The following is a 21,948-nucleotide window of genomic DNA, read 5'->3' on the forward strand; positions in this document are numbered from 1 at the left end:
ACTATTTCTTCAATATTCTACCTCCACATAATATTTATATTTTATCACATATTAAATGTAAATACAAAACTAAAAATGCAAACTTATCAGATAATGTACTAAACACAACATTTGATTCAAAGATTAAAAGGAATCCTTATAAGATCAAGCTGTGAAATGAAAGTAATTCACAGAACAACAAAATACACTTAATAAAATATTAGTGACAGATGGACTAGAAAGATGGCTCAGTGGTTAAGAATTACATACTGCTCTGGCAGAGGATGTAAGTTCAATTTCTAACACCCACATCAAGCAGCTTACAACCACCTATCACTCCAGCTCTAGGGAGATCTAGTACTGCTGGTGTCACAGGCACCTACAATTTCATGCACATATCCACACAGACACACAAATACACATAATTTTAAAGTAATAAAATGAAGTCTTGAAAGTATTGCTGAATAAATACCTGGGTTTTTGGTGAAGAAGGTTTTGTTTTTCTGGTTTCCTGTAAAGATAATGCTGGCCGGCTAGCCTTATGAAGGACAGCCAAATCTTGCATGATTGAATTCAAAGCTTGCTGATCATCTGGGTATTTTTAAAAGAACACAAACACAAAAACATAATTTCAACATTTATTTATCATAGACATCAAGCAGAATTTATAATGGAATTTAATTTAAAAATGAATTAGTTGGACAGGAGAAATGGCTCAGCAGTTATGAGTGCTTGCTGCTCTTTCAGAAGATCCAAGTTTAGTTCCAGCACTCATACTGAGCAACTTACAACCACCTGTGACTCCAATTCCAGAGAATCCTGTCCCCTCTTCTGGCCTTCATTGGCACCCACACACATATGGCACACACTTTTAAACAAATCTGTTGTTGTTATTGCTGTTGGAGACAAGGTCTCTCTATGTAGCCCTGGCTGTCCTGGAGCTCACTATGTATATCAGGCTGGCTTTGAACTCACAGAGATCCACCTGCCTCTTTTTATAAAACAAAATGTTGTGTTATAAGTAAATACAAAAAAAAACCCACCTCTGAGAACAACTAACATCAAACTGCATAAACTAAGTGTTCACATAAGAGGCATTTATTTTTGTTTTAAATATTTCTTTTTATTTGTTATCTTATATTATTTTATTATTTTTAAATGCTTGTATGTGGTAAGTGTATATGAGTGCAGATGCCCATTGAGGCCAGAGGCGTCAGATCCCCTAGAACTGGATTACAGGTGGCTGTGAGCCATCTAATGTAGGTACTGGGAATAGAACTCAGGTCCTCTGAAAGGGCAGTATGTGCTCTTCACAGTATGAGCTCTTTTCTCTCTAAGCCTTACACATGAGACATTTATAAAGAAGTAAATGCCATTCTAATTCATTTAATAACTTAACATCTTCAGTCAAAACAGCCCAGCCTGAACAAATTCTTTTCTATGTCTCCCAAACAAAGCATCACACATCAAAAGCCTTAATAAAGAAGAGAAAAAAAAAAAAGGAAACCTTATGTAAATATCATCTTCCTTTATATTTAAAACATGAACTTCACTTTAGAGATGTGTTCCTGTGACTGATGCTTAGAGGAAGAAAAACATCTCCCTCTGTGGACACTGGCCTACTAATACTCTGAAAGGTTCTCTCAAAGTTCTTCCTTAGACTACAAACGTAAAAGTATTTATCAGGCTGGAGAGATGGCTCAGTGGTTCAGAGCATTGGCTGCTCTTCCAAAGAACCCAGGCTCAATTCCCAGCACCCACATGGCAGCTTCACAACTGTCTATGACTCCAGTTCCAGGGCTTCTAACACCCTCATACAGATTAAATATCACTGCACATAAATCATCAAGAAAAATAAGTAAAATTATTTATCAACAAAGACCAATAGTAAAATAAAAACTGTAAATAAATAAAAACTATTTTAGTAAAATAGTAAAATAAAGACACAGCTGGAGAGGTGTCTCAGCAGTTAAGAGCACTCGCTGTTCTTGCAGAGGACCAAGGTTCCATTCCTAGCACCCACATGGTTGCTCACAACTGTCTGTTAACTCCAGTTCCAGACAATCCCTCAGCCTCTATTATCCACTATAGGTACCAGGCACAGATATGGCACAACAGACAATACATGCAGGCAAAACACCCATACACAAAAAAATTTTGAATTAAAAGTGAAAATACAAAAATTCATTTCTTAGAAAACAGAGTCCAGGGCTGGAGAGATGGCTCTGAGGTTAAGAGCACCTACTGCTCTTCCAGAGGTCCTTAGTTCAATTCCCAGCAACCACATGGTGGCTCACAACCATTTGTTATGAGATCTGGTGCCCTCCTCTGGTGTGCAGATATACATGGAAGCAGAATGTTGTATACATAATAAATAAATTAAATTAAAAAAAAAAGAAAACAGAGTCCACCCAGGCAGTGGTGGCATACGCCTTTAATCTCAGTACTTGGGAGGTAAAAGTAGGAACTCTCTGTGAGTTCCAGGACAGCCAGACAGCCAAAGGTACACACAGAGAAGCCCTGTCTAAAAAATAAAATTTAAAAAAAAAAAGGAAAAAGAAAGCAGAGTCCAGAAAACTAAAAGGAGAAGTATAAACCATAAACTTCTAGTCACTTCTAAGTAGACCCAAGATTTCTTTTAAAATCATAAACATGTACCGTTCTGTAATACCAATCATAAACTCTGTGGAATCTTCGAAACAACAGATTTTTGCTAGTAAACCAATCTACTAATGATTATAAACGTGTAAATAAAAGAATCAAAGGTATTTACAATTAACATTTTTTTAAATGTAGCCATTTTGTTGGGCGATAATTTATATTCCTGAATAATAACAAAAAATGTTCTGTAAAGGAAATCATTAAAAATAATCTAGCTAGGCAGTAGTGGCACACACCTTTGATTTTAGTGCTCTGAGGCAGAGGCAGGAGGATCTCTTTGAGTTCAAGGCCAACCTAACCTAGTCTACAGAGATAGTTTCAGGATACCAGGGCTATTCAAACAAAACCTGTCTTGAAAAACCAAAAAGAGATAATCATCATCATCTAGTAATTCAATAGTTCCAACAGTCATTTGACTATATAAATAGCTAAAATATACACCTCATTGGTTTTTAATATTCAATAGTTTATAAAATAAGATATATATATATATATATATACACTAATAATTAAGGTAAAGACTGTAATACTTTCATAATAAATTCTAGGTTAAGAGAAAAAATTTAATTACATTTATTTACTTATGGGGGGGTGCACCACAGTGCTTGTGTGGAGGTCAGAGGTCAACTTGTAGAAGCTGGTTCTCTCCTTTCCCTGTACGAGTCCAGAGAATCAAATTCAGGTTGTCACACTTGGCTGCAAGTGACTTTACCTGCAAAGCCATTTCACAGGCTCCAAGAGAAAAAAATTTAAGATTTTTTTAAATGTATGTGTATGTGTGTGTACCTGCCTGAGATTGTGTGTGCCACATGTGTGTGGGTGACCATGGAAACTCAAAGAAAGTCTGAATAAGCTCTGACTGATTCCAAATGGAGTAAAATCACTTGATATAACATTTTTTTTTTAAATCAAGCTGCGTGTGGTGGCACACACCTTTAATCCCAGCACTCAGGAGGTAGAGGCAGGTGGATCTCTGTGAATTCAAGGTCAGCCTGGTCTATAAACTGAGTTACAGGACAGCCAGGGCTATTACATAGAGACAGCCTGTTGGGGGAGGGAGGGTTAGAATCCTTAATTCCACACTGGAATGAGAATCTAGTACTTACGATATACCAATCTTGTTCTGATTATTTTTGCTAGAAAAATCTTCAGCACTAGAATTTAGGCATTTTCATATACTTATTATCAGTGTCCAAATTAACAATACCTAAGAAAGCTTTTGTTTAAATCTCTTTTCATGCCTATTTATATTTATTTCCACGTTAAGTAAAACAAAGTCCAGTAGTGGTGGTGCACACCTTTCATCTTAGCACTCTGAGGCAGAGGCAGGAAGATAGATGTTTGTGAGTTCAGGTCACTATAGAGGGAGTTCCAAGACAGGCTCCAAAGCTACAGAGAAGTCCTGCCGAGAGAGAGAGAGAGAGAGAGAGAGAGAGAGAGAGAGAGAGAGAGAGAGAGAGAGAGAGAGAGAGAGAGAGAGAGAGAGAGAGAGACAGACAGACAGACAGACAGACAGACAGAGACAGAGGGGGGAAGGAAGGAAGGAAGGAAGGAAGGAAGGAAGGAAGGAAGGAAGCAAAATTAATAATTTTTATCATATATGTAAAAAAGGAAAAGGTCATTTAACAAAAGTTCAGGTGTTCGGAAGATGACATACCACGGTAGAAACTTTGCAGATACTGACAAGACAGAAGAGAATTATCAGTCCTACAAAATAACAAACACAGTGTACACACACTAACTTGAAAGGGACTATTTTTACAAACTCTAGTTAGAAATGCCTGTGATAGCCATGAGATGCCAGGCAGATGAGACAGGTAACAGGTGTCAGAAGGGTCATGGATTGATCCAACAGGGAGTGAGGATCACAGACTAAGCACAGGCACAAAAAAGAAGCAGATGTTTGACTCCTGCTAAAAGGACACTCAATTGACCATAAAAACAGAAAGGGCTTGGGAAGGAATCTCAAAAAACTTTTATTAGGAATACTGAATTTGAGCTGGGCTTGGGGGCACACACCTTTAATCCCAGTACTTGGGAGGCAAAGACAGAGGCAGAAGGATCCCTGAATTTGAGGCCAGCCTGGTCTACAACGAGAGTCCTAGGACAGCTAGGGCTACACAGAGAAACTCTGTCTCCAAAAAGCAAACGCAAAAACAAAAACCGTAGCAACAACAAAAAAAACAAAAAGGAATACTGAATTTGAATTTGATAGATTATAAACATATTCATTATACATTAACATTATCAACAAAAAATTCAAGTACTGGGGAATCCCATTTTTTGTGGTTTCTTTGTATTTAGACAGGGTCTCATTGTGTAGCCTAGAACTTTATGTAGTCCAGGATGGCCTTGAACTCAGAGATTCCCCTGCTTCTATCTCCTCAGCGCTGGAACTAACAACATGCAGCAACACATCCATCCAGCTTGTGATGCCAACTTTTAAACAGTCGTGGTTTTCTGTGAGTACCCTAGAATGTATTTTTTTTGTTTCTTTGTTTGAAATAATATATCATTTCCCCATTCTTTTATGTATTTTTAGGCAATGGCCGTTCTTTGTCATGCTGCTAACTGACAATGTATATTGTTTCAGAAGGGTTATAAAAATCAACTTAATATATAAGTTGAAGTGCAAGTGAAAGAAACAAAAGTAAGATGCAAACAGGAGCCAATAAAAGTGTCCAATCTGGAGCTACTAGAAACCCGTGTAGAGTGAAGAATCTGGGTTACCAGAGGACTGTACAGTCAAGGCTACAAAGAAGTGGAAGAAGAATTTTAAAAGTAGAAATATGAAGCTTTGGCGTACGCATTCAGTCCAACCACATACAGTAAAGAGTATGATATGCCCTCCAAAACAAGACTCTCTAAATGTCTTTTTAACCTCTACAACTCTCTCTCTCTGTGTGTGTGTGTGTGTGTGTGTGTGTGTGTGTGTGTGTGTGTGTGTGTGTGTGTGTGTGTGTGTGTGTGTTTTAAGCAATTGGTTAAAAAGTAAGACAAACTTTAGCAAGTAAACGTCAGAGTTAAGCTGTCAGAATCAACCTCAGCTTTAAAACAACATACAATTAAGTGGTCCACTCTTCTCAATCTAGTGTTGGGCAGACCAGCACTCTGTTTCTTTCTAGTGTCTAATTACTTCTTTAGGGTAGAACCCTCAATATTAATGAGAAAAGGAGGTGGAGTAGGCAAAGAAGGAAAAGTGATGTACAAACTGAAAGTTGGTAATTCATCCCTTCAGGACAGACTGCCTCTAAATTAAACTTAAAATGCCACAGAATTTTGTGAAATTGTTTCTGCACATCAATGACTTGCTGATTTCCTCAATTATGAAGTATGATTTTTTTTCTGACTACCTGACTTTCTAAACAAATCATAAGACAACTGAGCAATTACTTTGAATGTCTCTACTTGGTTCTGAAGCAAATAGTCATTCCAAAACAATATAGAAAGTACTCAACTCAAAACTGTTTTGTTTAGCTTTCATTTTGGTGGCACCTGTGACCGAAAGCAGGGCCTCACATATGCTAATTATTCAAGCATTCTACTTCTCCCTAAGCCTTAAAATCCATTAAGTAAAATGTTAGCTAAACTTCCTATATCACAGATATAAATCTACTATATCATAAATGTCTAAATAAAATGTTTATTATACGATAAATATTTTCTCCCTTATCCTATTCTTTATTATTATACACGTATAACTATTGTAAAAACGGTTTTAGCTTAAACTTACCCATTATGACGACCAGCTTAATAATTTGGAAATTAGGAAAATGGTTCTCCCATCAACATTCTTTATTGCCTTAAAAGGAAAGAAGATAAACACAATAATTAATAGCAACCAGAAGAGGCAACCACAAAAAGAATAATAATGGTACAACTGACACTAATGAATACTAGAAGTTTTGAGTTTTTCAGAATACTTAACATTAGGACCTGATTGTGTAGGTACTGAAAAGTTCAGGCAAATAACAGGTACCCTTCCCTAATACACTAAACTTCCAGGATCCAAGAAAAGCAGGTGATCACCAGCAAACCATATTGTTTGTATAAAGAGCTTAGACACAATGAGCCCTTACCACAACTTCTTCAAATCTCAGCTCCCAGGTGCCATTTTGTAATCAGGCATTTCTAATGACATGCAGTCTTCCTGCCATATTAATCTTTGTTTTAAAGAAAATTATATAAAGGATAACTATAATTGTTCCTGGGCATAAATTATATAATACAATTTGTATAATTGTCTGGAGTTTGCTGGCCAGCCAACCTATCCTAATCTAAGAGCTCAGGTCCAAGTGAGAAACTGTCTCAGAAGAAAGAAATGCAGTGAGGGTGGGCTTAAAAGGAAAAGAAACAAAACCAAAGTGGACAGCTCCTGAGGAAGGACACCCAAGGTTGAACTCTGCTCTCTACACATGTGTGCACAAACACATATACTCACATTAACACATTTATACATAATTTTTAAAGTATTATACAGGACCTGAGGAGATGGCCCAGTTCTTCCTTCATAACCCTGTGGAGGTTTTCTGTTTTTTGTTTTGTTAAACTAAATTAACATGGCTTGAATGAACTGCCCTATTTACACACAATCAAATCAATGTGACCTTAAACAAATTTATAGGAGAATTTACATACAGTGTAGACCTGGCCTGGTGCACAAGGGCAGGCAGATCTCTATGCGCTTGAGCCATCCTGGTCTACACTGCAAGTTTCAGGCTTGCCAGGGCTATATAGTGAAACCCTGTCTCAAAAAAAAAAACCAAACAAACAAACAAACAAACAAACAGTGTGTGCCTGTGTGTATGTATGTGTGTGTGTGTGGTGCCACCACAATAGTAAGAGTGTGTAGAACAATTTATGATACTACTCTTGTGAAGAGAGGCAATCATGTTCTTGGTTGGCCTTCTGATGGCAGTTCACTATCATCCGGCTGAAAATGCTGGATGTTTTATTGCTATCCACTATAATGCAGGCCTTGGGAGAGCTCCAGTGCTTTTTGGCCTAGCATTCATTGAAGGTGGAATGAAATATGAAGATGCAAGTATAATTCATAAATACAATTCGTAAAGAAAGCAGTGTAAAGCTTTTAACAGCAAGCAATTTTTGTAACTGGAGAAAGCACTGTCCTTAAATATGGCTCTGCTTCAAAGATGCCAATGGTCATAGAAACAACTACTGTTTCAATAAACCTGGGGTGTCAGGTGCCATTGTCCTAAAGTGAAACTTCAGGTAAGACCTAATTTGTTGTGCATAATTAGCCAATGTGTCAGCCTAGTGAATAGTCTCCTGAAGCTTTCATGGAAACGCTGAAATCCACTTTTACCAGCCACAAGCTTGGCTGAATTGCAACCTCTATGTTTAGGTTATGATCCACCTATATTTAGACATTTAGCAAAAGATATCTGCTGTTCAACATTTAAAATGTGCTTATTACTTCTATTAACTGACCTTTCCTGAAGCCATACTGTTCTGAGTTACATCTTTAAGTGTACTATTGTGTCAGAACCTTATCAATACATATGAAATTTAGAAAGACAGGCACCAAAACACCCAGCACAATACTTGCATATTTTTTGCATCATACAGAATCAAAGTTCTAGGAACTGAGAACACCCTAGAGCTTCTGTGTTTTATTCCTCAGTCATTTCACACACTGTAGGGCTGTTCTTCATTACCAATCTATGCTTACATCTCTCACACTCAATACACATACACACCAGGTCTGTCCAGCCACTGATAAATTTCAGCAAGTCTTGTGATTCTTTGGTGATTTTTCTATGTCTTATTCTGTGCTATTATGGAAAACCTCCATTCTGATCAAGGACAGCAAGAACTACATGGTGAGTCCCAGTCTCAAGGGAACATGGGGAGGGGGATAATAAATTTGCACTCAGACAGAAGAGGGCTATTAAATATTTTTACTAACTGCTATGGTGGTGGTGCTATGAAAATGGCCTCTATATACCCACAAGAGTGGCACTATTTTGAGGTGTGGCCTTGTTGGAGAAGTATGTCACTGGGAGTATGCTTTGAGGTTTCAGATTCTCAAGCCAATCCCAGTGTCACTCTCTCTCTCTCTGCTGACTGCTAATTCAAATGTAGAACTCTCAGCTACCTATCCAGCACCATGCCTGCCTGCATGCTGCCATGTTTCCCACCATAAGGATAATGGACTTAACTCCTGAACTGTAAGTCAGCCCCAATTAAATGTTTTCCTTTGTAAGAGTTGCTGTAATCATGGTGTCTCTTCACAGCAATAGAAACCCTAAGACAGTTGTCTCTGTCTTGTGCAGATCATGCATAAATGCTCTTCAATTTAGTAAATATTTTTAAAGACAGAAATGACATGCAGCTAAATTATTTTATTTTTTAAGACTATAATATAATTGCATCATTTCCCTCTTCCCTTTCCTCTCTCCAAATCTTCCCATGGAACCCTTTCAGATTCATGGCCTTTTAAAATAGGTAGGAAGAGGGTGTGTGTGTGTGTGTGTGTGTGTGTGTGTGTGTGTGTGTGTGTGTGTGTGTGTGTGTGTGTGTGTGTGTGTCTGTGTGTGTCTGTGTCTGTGTCTGTGTCTGTGTCTGTGTGTTCCTAAATACAACCTGTTTGGTCTGTATATATTACTTGTATGACTATTTGGTATTGGATAACTATTGGGAGCCAGACTGACCCAAGACTTTCTCAGAAACCCTGATGAAAGGACAAAGGGAAAGTTAGTTATGAATCCTTATCCAGGAGTGGACTTGGCAAGGCCAATCTGGGTACAAGGACAAATATTTAGAATATTTAGGGATTGTGCTGGTTTAGCAGAGTTGGGGGTTTAGGTTCTCCTCCAAGATCCATGATTTCACTAGCCCTGAGTAATTGGTTAGGTTTCCAGTACTAGACACAAGAGTTTCCTATTGCTGAGTTGGTCTTAAGCACAATTAAGTGTTACTGGTTACCATCAAGGTATGTATGCCACTATTGCACCCTAGGGTCATCATACCATGCTGGTTGTTGTCATGATTTGTAGACATCTGAAGCTAAATTGTTTTGTTGTTTTGGTTTCCAGTTTTTTTTGTTGTTATTGTTTTGGGTTGGTTTTTTTTTTGGGGGGGGGGTCTTTGGTTCTTCAAGACAGGGGTTCTCTGTGTAGCCCCGGCTGTCTTGGAACTCATTCAGTAGACTAGATTGGCTTCAAACTCAGAGATCAGCATGTCTCTGCCTCCTGAGTGCTAGGATTAAAAGGCATGTGGCACCATCCATCCAGCAATAATTCTTAATAAAAACATGTAAAATTCTTGTAAATTTTTCCATACTATCAGAAGTAGTTTTTCATATTCTTAGTTGTTTGAATTATGATTCCCCCTTCTTCCCTAACTCTCTTGAAAGAAAAGAAAGGAAGGAAGGAAGGAAGGAAGGAAGGAAGGAAGGAAGGAAGGGAAGGACAGAGGGAAGGAAGGAGGAAGGGAGGGAGAGGAGGATGTTGGTTGATTCTGCAAATGAACTGAACAAATATCTCATAGCTATGTAACTTAGTAATAGAGCACTTGATAATTGTTTTCTTTTATAATCAATAAAATAGTGATGTGTATTTTTCAACTTATAATTACACTGTATGGTTATAGTTCTGTGGATTTGTTAGTATTCACCAGCTTGTAAAACTAAGTTCAAGAGCTTACACATAAGCAAACTATGAAATACTGTTTAGTATTAGTAAAAAAAAAAAAAAAAAAAAAAAAGCAAAATATGTATTAGTACTTCATCAGCATTTCCCCCTAGTCTGCTTCAGAATCTATTCTCTTGAATGGCTGTGACATTTGCATGCTGAAGTCACAATTCACACTACTGCTATTTTTATCCTATAAAAACTTCGAGAAGCATCCTTTCCTATGATAACAAGCACTAATACCTACAATCAAACTGTCAATCCCCAAATATACCTCTAGTGTCTAGATGGAACTCAGCTTTCTATTATTTAAGTATTTCCATTGTCAGCCACCTGAAGAGGATGCCAAAGAGTCCATCATGGCTTCTTTGAGTCTCCAGATTAATTATATGAAAAGGCTGATTTATTTGATTAATATCTCAAATTTATTACACAGATAATCATAATCTCTGATATAGCAATATGCTAAGAAGATTAGGCTCTCAGTCATCACCCCTTAATTTTATCTCTTACATACATGATCTCAAAGATTGTCAGATTACCAAAATGGAAAACCTCATAAGCACAGGACATTGAAAAAAGTAATCAGAAGCATCTGGGGAAATTCTGCACAAAAATTATAAAATGTTGCTTTGGTTCTACCAAACAATCTCAAAATTCTCAAAGAGAAGCAATATAAATAGGCCCAGAAGTGACACACTGGCAGAAATAGTACACAATGTCATGAATTCTATTGCCATAGAAAGAGAAATGTTAGAAGTTTGTTTTATGTTTTGTTTTGTCTTGCCATGCTTTTTTTTTTTTTTTTTTTTTTTTTTTTGGTCACCCTGGTGATTGAACCTAGGGCCTTGCAAATGCTAAGGAAAAGATCTAACCCCTGAGCTATAAATAATAATAATAATAGAAGTCCTATATATGAGCACCACACACAAATAAATAAATGTGATACAAAATTAAAGCAATCACATATATAGGGACAGTAGCAAGGATAGCAAGGATGAACAGCAGCAATATCTTTAAACCACCTAAAAAAAACTACCAACACCAAACAACCTTACCAAAGACAACAAGAAAAAAGAAAAAAAGAAGACAACCTGCCAACCTGGAAGTCTAGGTTGTACAGAAAGGATATAGAGAGGTACAAGTGCACACATGTGGAGATAACAGCCGAAGGGCAGCTTGAAGGAGCTGTTTCTTTCTTTGCACCTTATAGGTCCAAGAACCACTCAAGTGTACCGGGTTGGCTGCATGTGCCTTTACCTGCTAAGCCTTCTCACCAACCCCCAATCTAGAATTCTAGAATCAGGAAACTTACTTTTATTTAAGGGAGAATAACTTTTAAAAATAAAGACTTCTAGACATTAAAAAATAAAACAAAATAACCTTTAGGACCTCACAACCAGAAAACCTACAATAAAGAACAACAACAAAAAAGTCAAGACATTCATTTGAGCAGAAGGAAAAGTAAGGAAAAATGAAGCAATAGTTCAGTAGTTAAGACCACTTATCCTTGCAGAAGACACAGGTTCTATTTTATGGAGGGTTTTTTGTTTGTTTGGCTTTTTTCTTTCTTTCTTTTCTTTTTTTTTTTTTTTTTTTTTTTTTTTTTTTTGTTTTTTTTTGGTTTTTAGAGACAGGGTTTCTCTGTAGCTTTGGAGCCTGTCCTGGCACTCAGTCTGTAGACTAGGCTGGCCTTGAACTCACAGAGATCCGCCTGCCTCTGCCTCCAGAGTGCTGGGATTAAAGGCATGCGCCACCAATGCCTGGCCTTATTTTATGGTATTTTTAATAAGAGTGACCCTCATAGGCTTGTTTGAATGCTTAGTCCTTAATTGACTAAGATTTTGGAGAAGAATTGGATGTGGCCTTATTGGAGGAGATGTGCCACTGGAGGTGGGCTATGAGGTTCAAAAGCCCAAGTCATTCCTAGTTAGCTCTCTTGATTACTTGCTCTCTTTCCTCTCCCCCCACCTCACCTCTCTCTGCATGTCTCCTGTGGACCAGAGATGTAAGCTCTCAACTACTACTCCAGCACCATGGCCCTCCACTATAATGGTTATGGACTCACCCTATGAAGCTATAAACAAGCCCCCAATTAAAGGCTTTCTCTCTGTGTGTCTCTCTCTCTCTTTTTTTTTTTAAGTTTGCTTGGTCATAGTGTCTCTTCACAGCAATAGAAAAGTAACCAAGACAAATTCTCAGCCCCTAACTGTATAACTGAAACCCTCTTTGACTACTCAGTAGGAACCAGGCATGAACGTGATATACAGACATACATACATATAAAACACTCATACACATAAAGAAAAATAAATTTAAAACTTAAGCTTTAACATATGAACACAAAGAAATGAAGAACATAGACTTTTTCCTACTATTCTAGACACCTCTGTGAAAGAAACGTGGCCCCTCCCTTTCTGCCTCCATTCCCAGGAAACTCTGTAGTAACTACTAGCAGGCCCAGCTTTCTTTCTTCCTGTGGACCCTTTCAATCTCCCCACTCCACATTTCTAACCCATCCCCACTCCTTCCTGTCAATCCCCAATGCCCAGAAACAGCACCCAATACTTAGAAAATGTTCTACCTAGGACTCACAGTGGTCATAACTGGTAGGGACTCAGAAGCACTTCCTACCAGGCAACCCACAGCCACCACAGGATCCTAAGTTCCAGAGAGGACAACAGAAACCAAGGGATGGAAACCCACCCAACAAAGACAAGACCAGGTATCAATAACTAGAATTACATTCATCTAAAATCCAGGTGCCTAGACACCAGTGCAAAAACACAATCATTAACACCCAAGGCAATTATATTTCCATCAGAACCCAGCAACCCTACTATAATAGGCACTGAGAAATGCAATATGGCAGAAGCACAAGAAAAGGACTTCAAATCAGCTATTATGAACATGCTCAAGGACCTCAAGGAGGAAATTAATAAATCTATTAATGAAGTTTGTGAAAACACAGTGTAATGAAATGACGAAAACAATTCAATATTAAAATAGAAACAGATTCATTAAAGAAAACCCAAACTGAAGTTAAAACTGGAAATAAGAAATTTAGGAAGTAAAAAACCTCAGAGGTGAGTGAGTGTATGTATGTATGCATGTATGTATGTATGTATGTATGTATGTATGTGTATACACAAACACACACACACACACACACACACACACACACACACACACACACACATATATTACAAAGGATGGAAGATGTATTCTTAGGCGTTAAAGACAAGATACAAAAAATGGATAATGTGGTCAAAGAAAATTTTTAATATAAAAAAAAATCTAGGCACAAAATGTCCAGGAAACCTGGGGAGCTATCAAAAGACAAAATCTAAGAATAATAGGAATAGAGGAAGGAAAGAAGCACAGGTTAAAGGCATGAACATTATTTTCAACAAAACCATTGAAAAAAATTTCTCTAAATAGATACCTAAAGAAGGTATCTATCAAGATACAAGAAGCATACAGAACACCAAACAGACTGGACCAGAAAAGAAATTTCCAATGACACATAATAATCAAAACACTAAATGCACAGAGCAAAGAAAGAACATTAAAAACTGGAAGGGAAAAAGAGCAAATAACATATAAGAACAAACTTATTAAAATAACACCTGACTTCTCAATGGAGACTCCACAAGCCAGAAGGGACTGGGTAGATGCTCTATAAACTCTAAGAGACCACAGATGCCAGCCCAGACTACTATACCCAGCAAAACTTTCTATCACAATAGAAAGAGAAAGGTATTCCACAATAAAACCAAATTTATGAAGATCTATACAAACCCAGCCCTACAGAAACCTCTGCAAGGAAAACTTCAACCTGCAGAGGCTAACCATACCCAAGAAAACACAAGGAATAAACAATCAAAAAGGAGGAGATAAAAAACCCACACCACCTCAACAAAATAATGTGAATCAACAAGCACTAATAATTGATAATTTTCAACATCAATGGTCTCAATTCCCCAATAAAAAGAGACTAATAGATTGGATAAGAAAACAGGATCTAGCCTTCTGCTGCATCCAAGAAACACACCTTAACATCAAGGACAGATATCACCTTAGAGTAAAAGAATGTTAAAAGAAAAAAAAAGAAAAAAAAAAAAAAGCTGGGCAGTGGTGGCGCACATCTTTAATCCCAGAACTTAGGAGGCAGAGATGGGCAGATCTCTGAGTTCAACAGCAGCCTAGTCTACAAAGCGAGTGAGTTACAGGACTGGCTCCAAAGTTACAGAGATACCCTCTCTCAGGGAGAAAACAACAACAAAAGGATGGGAAAAAATATTCCAAGTAAAGGAACTTTAAAAAGCAAGTCAGTGTAGCCATTTCAATATCTGAAAAATCAAACTTCAAATCAAAACTAATCAGAAGAGATAGGTAAGGTTACTACATACTCAGAGGAAAGTCCAACAAGATATTACAGTTCTTAAAATCTATGTGCCAAACACACAAGAACACCAAGATCATAAAAGAAACACTACTACAGCTTAAATAACATATCAACTCTCACACAGTGAAAGTTGTGTGACTTCAATACTCCAACAGACAGGTCATTCAGACAAAAACTAAACCAAAAAATGTTTGAGATAACTGATATTATAAGCCAAATGTGCCTAAAAGATATTTATACACCATTTCACCCAAACACAAAGACTATACCTTCATCCAAGCAGCACATGGAACTTTGTCCAAAATTGAAACCACAACATATCCAAGCTTACGGGACAAAATGAGGGTGGTTTTAAGAGTTCATAGCACTAAGTGCCTATTTTAAAAAAAAAAAATGGAGATCTCATACTAACTTAACAACACACCTAAAAATTCTAGCAAAAAAGAGTAATTCCCAAAAGGAATACAAAGAAAGAAAGTAGAACTCAAACTCAAGGCTCAAATCAATAGAAACAATCAAATACAAAGAATGAATGAAACAATGATTTGAGGAAAACAAAAAGAACAACAAACCCTTAGCCAAATCAACTCAAAGGCAGAGAGAGAATATTCAAAATTAAAGGTAAAAGGGGGTACAAAATAACAGACAATGGGGAAATCCAGAGAATTGTAAGGACTTATTCTAAAACCTGTACTCAGCCTAATTGGAAAAATCTAAAAGAAATGAGTATTTTTCTCCATATAGACCACTTAACAAAGTTAAATCACGATCAGATAAGTAATTTAAACAGATCTATAATCCCTACTAATGGAATATAAGTAGTAATTAAGTCTCCCAAATAAACAAACAAAATAAAAACAAAAAACCTGGCCCAGATGGTTTTAGAGCAGAATTCTACCAGACTTTCAAGGGACAGTTAACACCCAAATTATTCCACAAAATAGAAACTGAAGGAACAATGCCCTATTCTTTTTACAAGGTGAGTACTATTATACCTAAATCACACAAAGACCCAACACAAAAAGAGAATCACAGACCAATTTCCCTTATGAACATCGATGTAAAAGTTTATAACAAAATACTTGCAAACCAAATCCAAGAACATATCAAAAAGATCATCTGCCATGAGCAAATTAACTTCATCCTAGAGATGCAGAGATGTTTCAATATACATACATCAATAAATGTAATCCACCATATAAACAAACTGAAAGGCAAAAACTACATGATCATCCCATTAGATGCAGAAAAGGCCTTTGACAAAATCCAACATCCCTTCATGATTAAAGTCCTAGACAGATTAGAGATATAACAAACATACCTCAACATAATAATAGTGACTGATAGCAAGCTCATAATCAACATCAACTTAAATGGAGAGAAACTCAAAACAATTCCACTAAAATCAGGAACAAGACAAGGTTGTCCACTCCCTCCACACCTATTCTATATAGTATATAAAGTCTTAACTAGAGCAATAAGATAACTGAAGGAGACCAAGGGGATACAAACAGCAAGGGAAGAAGACAAGGTGTCTTTATTTGCAGATGATATAATAGTATACACAAGTGACCCTAAAAATTCCACCAAGAAACTCTCCTACAGCTGATAAACTTATTTTCAGCAAAGTAGCAGGATTCAAAATTAATACACAAAAATCAATAACCTTCCTATACACTAGTGGTTTTCAGCCTTCCTAATACTGCAATCCTTTAATACAATTCCTAGTGTTTATTTTCATTGCTACTTCATACCTGTAATTTTGTTACTGTTGTGAATGGCAATGTAATTATCTTGTTATCAGATGGTCTTACACAACCCCTGTGAAAGGGTCATTCAACAACCCCCCAAAAGGGTCTTGACCCACAGGTTGAGAACACTGAGAAAAGAAATCGGGGAAACAATGCCTTTCACAATGGCCGAAAGAAAGAAAGAAAAGAAAGAAAAGAAAGAAAAGAAAGAAAGAAAGAAAGAAAGAAAGAAAGAAAGAAAGAAAGAAAGAAAGAATCTAGGAGTAACTCTAACCAAGCAAGTCAAAGACTTGTATGACAGAAACTTTAAGTCACTGAAGAAAGCAATTGAAGAAGATATCAAAGGATGAAAAGATTTCCCATCCTCGTGGACTGGGAAGATTAACCTAGTAAAAATGTCCATCCTACCAAAAGCAATCTACAGACTGAAAGCAATCCCATCAAAATTCTAACACAGTTCTTCACAGATCTTCAAAGGACAATTTTCGACTTCATATGGAAACACAAAATAAAAAAGATAACCAAAGCAATCCTCAATAATAAAAGAACTGCTGGAGGTATCACTATCCCTGATGTCAAACTATACTTCACAGGTAGTAAAAACAGCATGGTACGGCTGGAGAGATGGCTCAGAGGTTAAGAGCACCAACTGTTCTTCCAGAGATCTTGAGTTCAATTCGCAGCAACTACATGGTGGTTCACAACCATCTGTAATGAGATCTGGTGCCCTCTTCTGGTGTGCAGATATACATGGAAGCAGAATGTGTATACATAATAAATAAATAAAATCTTTAAAAAAAAAAAACAGCATGGTATTGGCATAAAAACAGACAGGTTGGTCAATGGAATTTAACTGAAGACCCGGGTATAAGTCTACACTCCTACAGACTCCCAGTTCTTCATAAGAAGCCAGAAATACACACTGGAAAAAAAGCATTGTCAACAAATGGTGCTGGTTAAATTGAATGGCTATGTAGAGAAGAATGCAAATAGATCCATACTTATCATTCTGCATAAAACCCCAAATGGATCAAGTACCAAATGGATCACTAGCCTCATAAGGAGAAACACATAGCACCAGATACACAACCTGATAGAAGAGAAAGTAGGGAACAGTATTTGAACTGGTACAGGGAAAGACTTTCTGAAAAGAATGCAGGTTTAAGCATTAAGATCAACAATCAATAAATGGTACCTCATGAAACTGAAAGCTTCTGTATGGGAGAGGACATTTCCCATATAGTTGGACATTTGGACAAAGTGGTATGCTAAAAATTGGAAGATTTTCACCAACTACACATCCAATAGAGGGCTAATATCTAAAACAGGTGAAGAACTCAAAAAAACTGAACAAGAAAACAAACAACCCAATTTAAAAATGGGGTTGAAGCATCCCCCCTACCCCCCCACCCCCCCCACCTTTAATCCCAGCATTCTGGAGGCAGAGGCAGGACAATCCCTGTGAGTTCCAGGCCAGCCTGGTCTACAAAGCTATACAGAGAAACCCTGTCTAAAAAAAAAAAAAAAAAAAAGCATTCCCAAAAGAGGAAACACAAATGGCTAACAAGCACTTAAATAAGTCTTTAACATCTTTAGTCATCAGAGAAATATAAATCAAAACTACTTTGAGATTTCATTTTCAAGCAGTCAGAATAGGCAAGATCAATAAAACAAATGACAGCTCATACAGTTGAGTGTGGAATAAGGAGAACACTCAACCAATTGCCTGTGGGAGCACAAACTTGTACAGTCACTATAGAAATCAGTGTGGTGGTTCCTTAGAAAGCTGGAAATAGATATACCACTCTTGAACATAGGCCCAAATGACTACATCCTACTGAAGTGACTACTGCTCAACCATGTTCATTTATAACCAGAGACTGGAAACAGACTAGATGTCTGTCAACAAATGAATGGATAAGGAAAATGTAATACATTTACACAATGGATTACTCAGCTGCTCAGCTGTTAAAGAAAAAATGAAATCACAAAATTTGTAGGTAAATGGATGGAACTAAAAAAAAAAAATCCTCAATTAGGTAACTCAAACCCAAAAAGACAAATATGGTATGTATTCACTTATATGTGGATGCTAGTTGTTAAGTCTTCAATAAGCAGGTTACAATCCATACTACCACAGAGGTTTGGTATAGAGTAAGGAATTATGGTAGAGGGAAGGTAGGATCTTGAGGAAGGAGAAATAGAATATATAGTTATGGATGAATGGGGGACTGGAAAGGGAGGACAAAACAGAGGAGTGAAAGGAACAGGGCTAAGGGAGGGAATACAGGCACAGACAGCTAAAACTAAGGGCCATTTCAGGGGTCATATAGAACCTTAGACAGTAGAAGCTTCTTAAAATATACATATACATATACATATACATATACATATACATATACATATACATATACATATACATATACATATACATATACATATACATATACATGAAAGAAACTTTGGAGTCACCAAGTAACAGGAGAGACAAAGTCCCAGCTAGACATCTCTCACCAACAAGTAAAACATCCACTGCCAGGAATGAGTTACACTGCTGGCCAAAGTGGCACCATGGAAACCCCAAACAACCCAGGCTTTGCCAAAGCTATTGGTTGCTTTCCACAAACTGATAGTTAGGCCCCAAAACACACAATTAAAAACAAATATTTTTTCTGGATTATATTTTTTATTTTATTAGTTCAAATTAGGAACAAGCTTGTTTCAGATGTCAATCCCTTCTCCCTCTCCCTCCCCTCCCCCCCCAACATCCCACCTGTCCCTAGCCATCCCCCTCCACTCCCCAGGCAGGGTAAGGCCCTCAAAAGGGGCTCCCGAAAGTCTACCACATCATCCTGGGCCAGGCCTAGGCCCTTCCCCATGTGTCCAGGTCAAGAGAGCATCCCTTCACAAGAAAAAAAAACAAATATTTTTTAAAAGCATAGATCATCTATAAGGAGACTTTTAAAGTATAGTAAACTATTTTTTTAAGGTGCTAGTAAGATTATACAATTGGGAAAGGATAATGCTTTCTACATATGGTAGAAGAACAGGCTTTGTGGGGTGGGGCCTGGGGGTTATTGTTGGTTTGTGAGAATTGTTTGTATATGGCAGGTCTTACTGTATAGTTCTAGCTAGCCTAAAACTCACTATGTACTCATAGTACTCATATAGTACTCACAGAACTCACCATGCAAACTATATAGGCCTTGAACACACAGAGAGAAATCTGCCTCTGCCTCTACAGTGCTAGGATTTAAGGTATGTGCCACTATGCCCAATGGACATACTATGTATAAAATAGAATGTATGATTATTTGTAAACATGAATGAGCAAAAGACGTAAAATTCTAAGGGGAAAAAAGTTAGTAAACTGGCAAAGATTTCTGTTTAGTTCCTTAATAATATCCTTTTTAAAAACAGTATTTATTTATTCACTGAATGTGTGTGTGTGTGTGTGTGTGTGTGTGTGTGTGTGTGTGTGTGTGTGTGTGTGTGTGTCTGTTTGTGTGTATGTGTATGAGGGCTCATGAACCACCATATGCATGTGGAAGACAACTTATATCATGTAAGTCTCAGGTACTGAATTCAGGTGATGAGGACTGGCAATAAATGTCTTTACCCTCTTAGCTATCCAACTGGTCCAAACTGTTTTTAGAATAACAAAAATATCAGTCTTAAAAATATGCACTGAACTTAATCAAAATTGAAAACATGTGCTCTTCGAAAAACACTAGAGTAAGACAGTAAACACAGGCCATGTGACTGGACAGATGGCTCACTGAATAAGGGCAATGGTTGCTCTTCCAGAAGGCATCAGATCAATTCCCAGCACCCAACATGGTTGCTAACACCTATCTTTAACTCCAATCCCAGGGGATCTGATGCCCTCTTATGGCCTCTGACAGCACCAGGCATGCAGACATGCATGCAGACAAAACACACACACACACACACACACACACACACACACACACACACATATATGGCCACATGTAGGTTGTTTTACTCTTTTGGCTCTTTGTACTTTTCTCCCAAATAAAGACACACTAAGTCTTGTTCTTTCTTATGAATGTCTGGCCCTAGCTTGGCATGTTTCTTGCCAGCTTTTCTTAACTTAAATTATCCTGTCTACCTTTTGACTCTGGGCTTTTATCTTTCTACATACCTTTCTTCTTACTCGTGGCTTGCTGTGTAACTGGTTGGCTAGCCCCTGATGTCCTCCTCTCCTCCTTTTGCTCCCCATCTTTCTTCCCAGATTTACCTATTTATTCTCTCTGCCTGCCAGCCCTGCCTATCCTTTCTCCTGCCTAACTATGGGCCATTCAGCTCTTTATTAGACCAATCAGGTGTTTCAGACAGGCAAGGTAATACAACTTCAGAGTTAAACAAATGCAACATAAAAGAATGCAACACATCTTTGCATCATTAAACAAATATTCCACAGCATAAAAGAATGTGGCACATCTTAAGATAAAGAAAATATATGTACATGCACAAACCTAAGTATGCCAAAGCACTGGCCTCTAGAAAGCATAACTCTTAGAGTCCACAAAGACAAATCTGTGGGAATTTGAGTAAGAAAGGTCAATAGGCTTAGACTTGTTTCCAATTGGTGGAACTATCTGTGAATGATCAGGAAGCAGAGGCCTTGTTGGAGTACGTATGTCACTGAGAGTGGCTTTGAGGTTCCAAGACTCATGCCATTCCCAGTGTGCTCTCCAACTCCTGCCTACTGTTTGAGATGTGACCTCTCAGCTATTCCTGCTGCCATGCCTTCTCTCCACCATCATGAACTCTTACCCTGTGGAACTGTAATCCCAATTAAATATTTTCTTTTACAAGTTGCCTAGATCATAGTGTTTTATCACAGTAATAGAAAAGTAACCAGTACACAATCCATTAAGACTTAATATACAAAAAATAAATATATACTGTCCAACTACATACAGATACCAAACACAAGGGATATTGTTTCTAGCCATTACAATAATACAAATGCAAATATAAATCAAAGTCATAAGATTACAAAAGACTGGAGATCCAAAGTGTTGGGAGGATTCTGCATAACTGGCCTGGGGATATAGTTCAGTAGCAGAACACTTGCCTAGCAAGAATGAATGAGATCATAAATTTAATCCCCAGTTAAAAAGAGAGAGAGAGAGAGAGAGAGAGAGAGAGAGAGAGAGAGAGAAGAGAGAGAGAGAGAGAGAGCCATGCTTGGTGGTGCATAACTTTAATCTCAGCTCTCAGGAAGCAGAGGCAGGAGGATCTCTGGGTTCAAGGACAACCTGATCTATACAGCAAGTTCCAGGAACCAGAACTACATATAGAGACCCTATCTCAAAAAGAATTAAAAAAAAAAAAAAAAAAAAAAGCACAGGGCAGAAAGGGGGAAAGGGAGGGCTGTTGATGACATAGTGGTGCACACCTGCAACCCCAGCACTAAAGATGCTCAAGACTGCCACTAGTTTAAAAGTTTGAGGCTAGTCTAAGC

General features: G+C 37.6%; 1 protein-coding gene across 2 annotated transcripts in view; it reads right to left on the bottom strand.

The window, feature by feature from the left end:
• Positions 1-21,948, bottom strand: part of Map3k2 (mitogen-activated protein kinase kinase kinase 2) — an 80,352-nt gene that overhangs the window by 35,445 nt on the left and 22,959 nt on the right. For both annotated transcript variants that reach the window (XR_003482285.2, XM_027400670.2), the window contains exons 2-3: positions 6,374-6,442; positions 452-570 (exon numbers count right to left, since the gene is read on the bottom strand). Coding sequence is in view for 1 of the 2 variants with exons in the window: in XM_027400670.2 (XP_027256471.1) it covers positions 452-570; positions 6,374-6,377 (123 nt within the window). In the remaining variant the exon portion in view is untranslated. The remainder of the gene's footprint in view (positions 1-451; positions 571-6,373; positions 6,443-21,948) is intronic.

The sequence above is a fragment of the Cricetulus griseus genome, chromosome 2 (assembly GCF_003668045.3).
Source record: "Cricetulus griseus strain 17A/GY chromosome 2, alternate assembly CriGri-PICRH-1.0, whole genome shotgun sequence".
Classification (NCBI taxonomy): domain Eukaryota; kingdom Metazoa; phylum Chordata; class Mammalia; order Rodentia; family Cricetidae; genus Cricetulus; species Cricetulus griseus.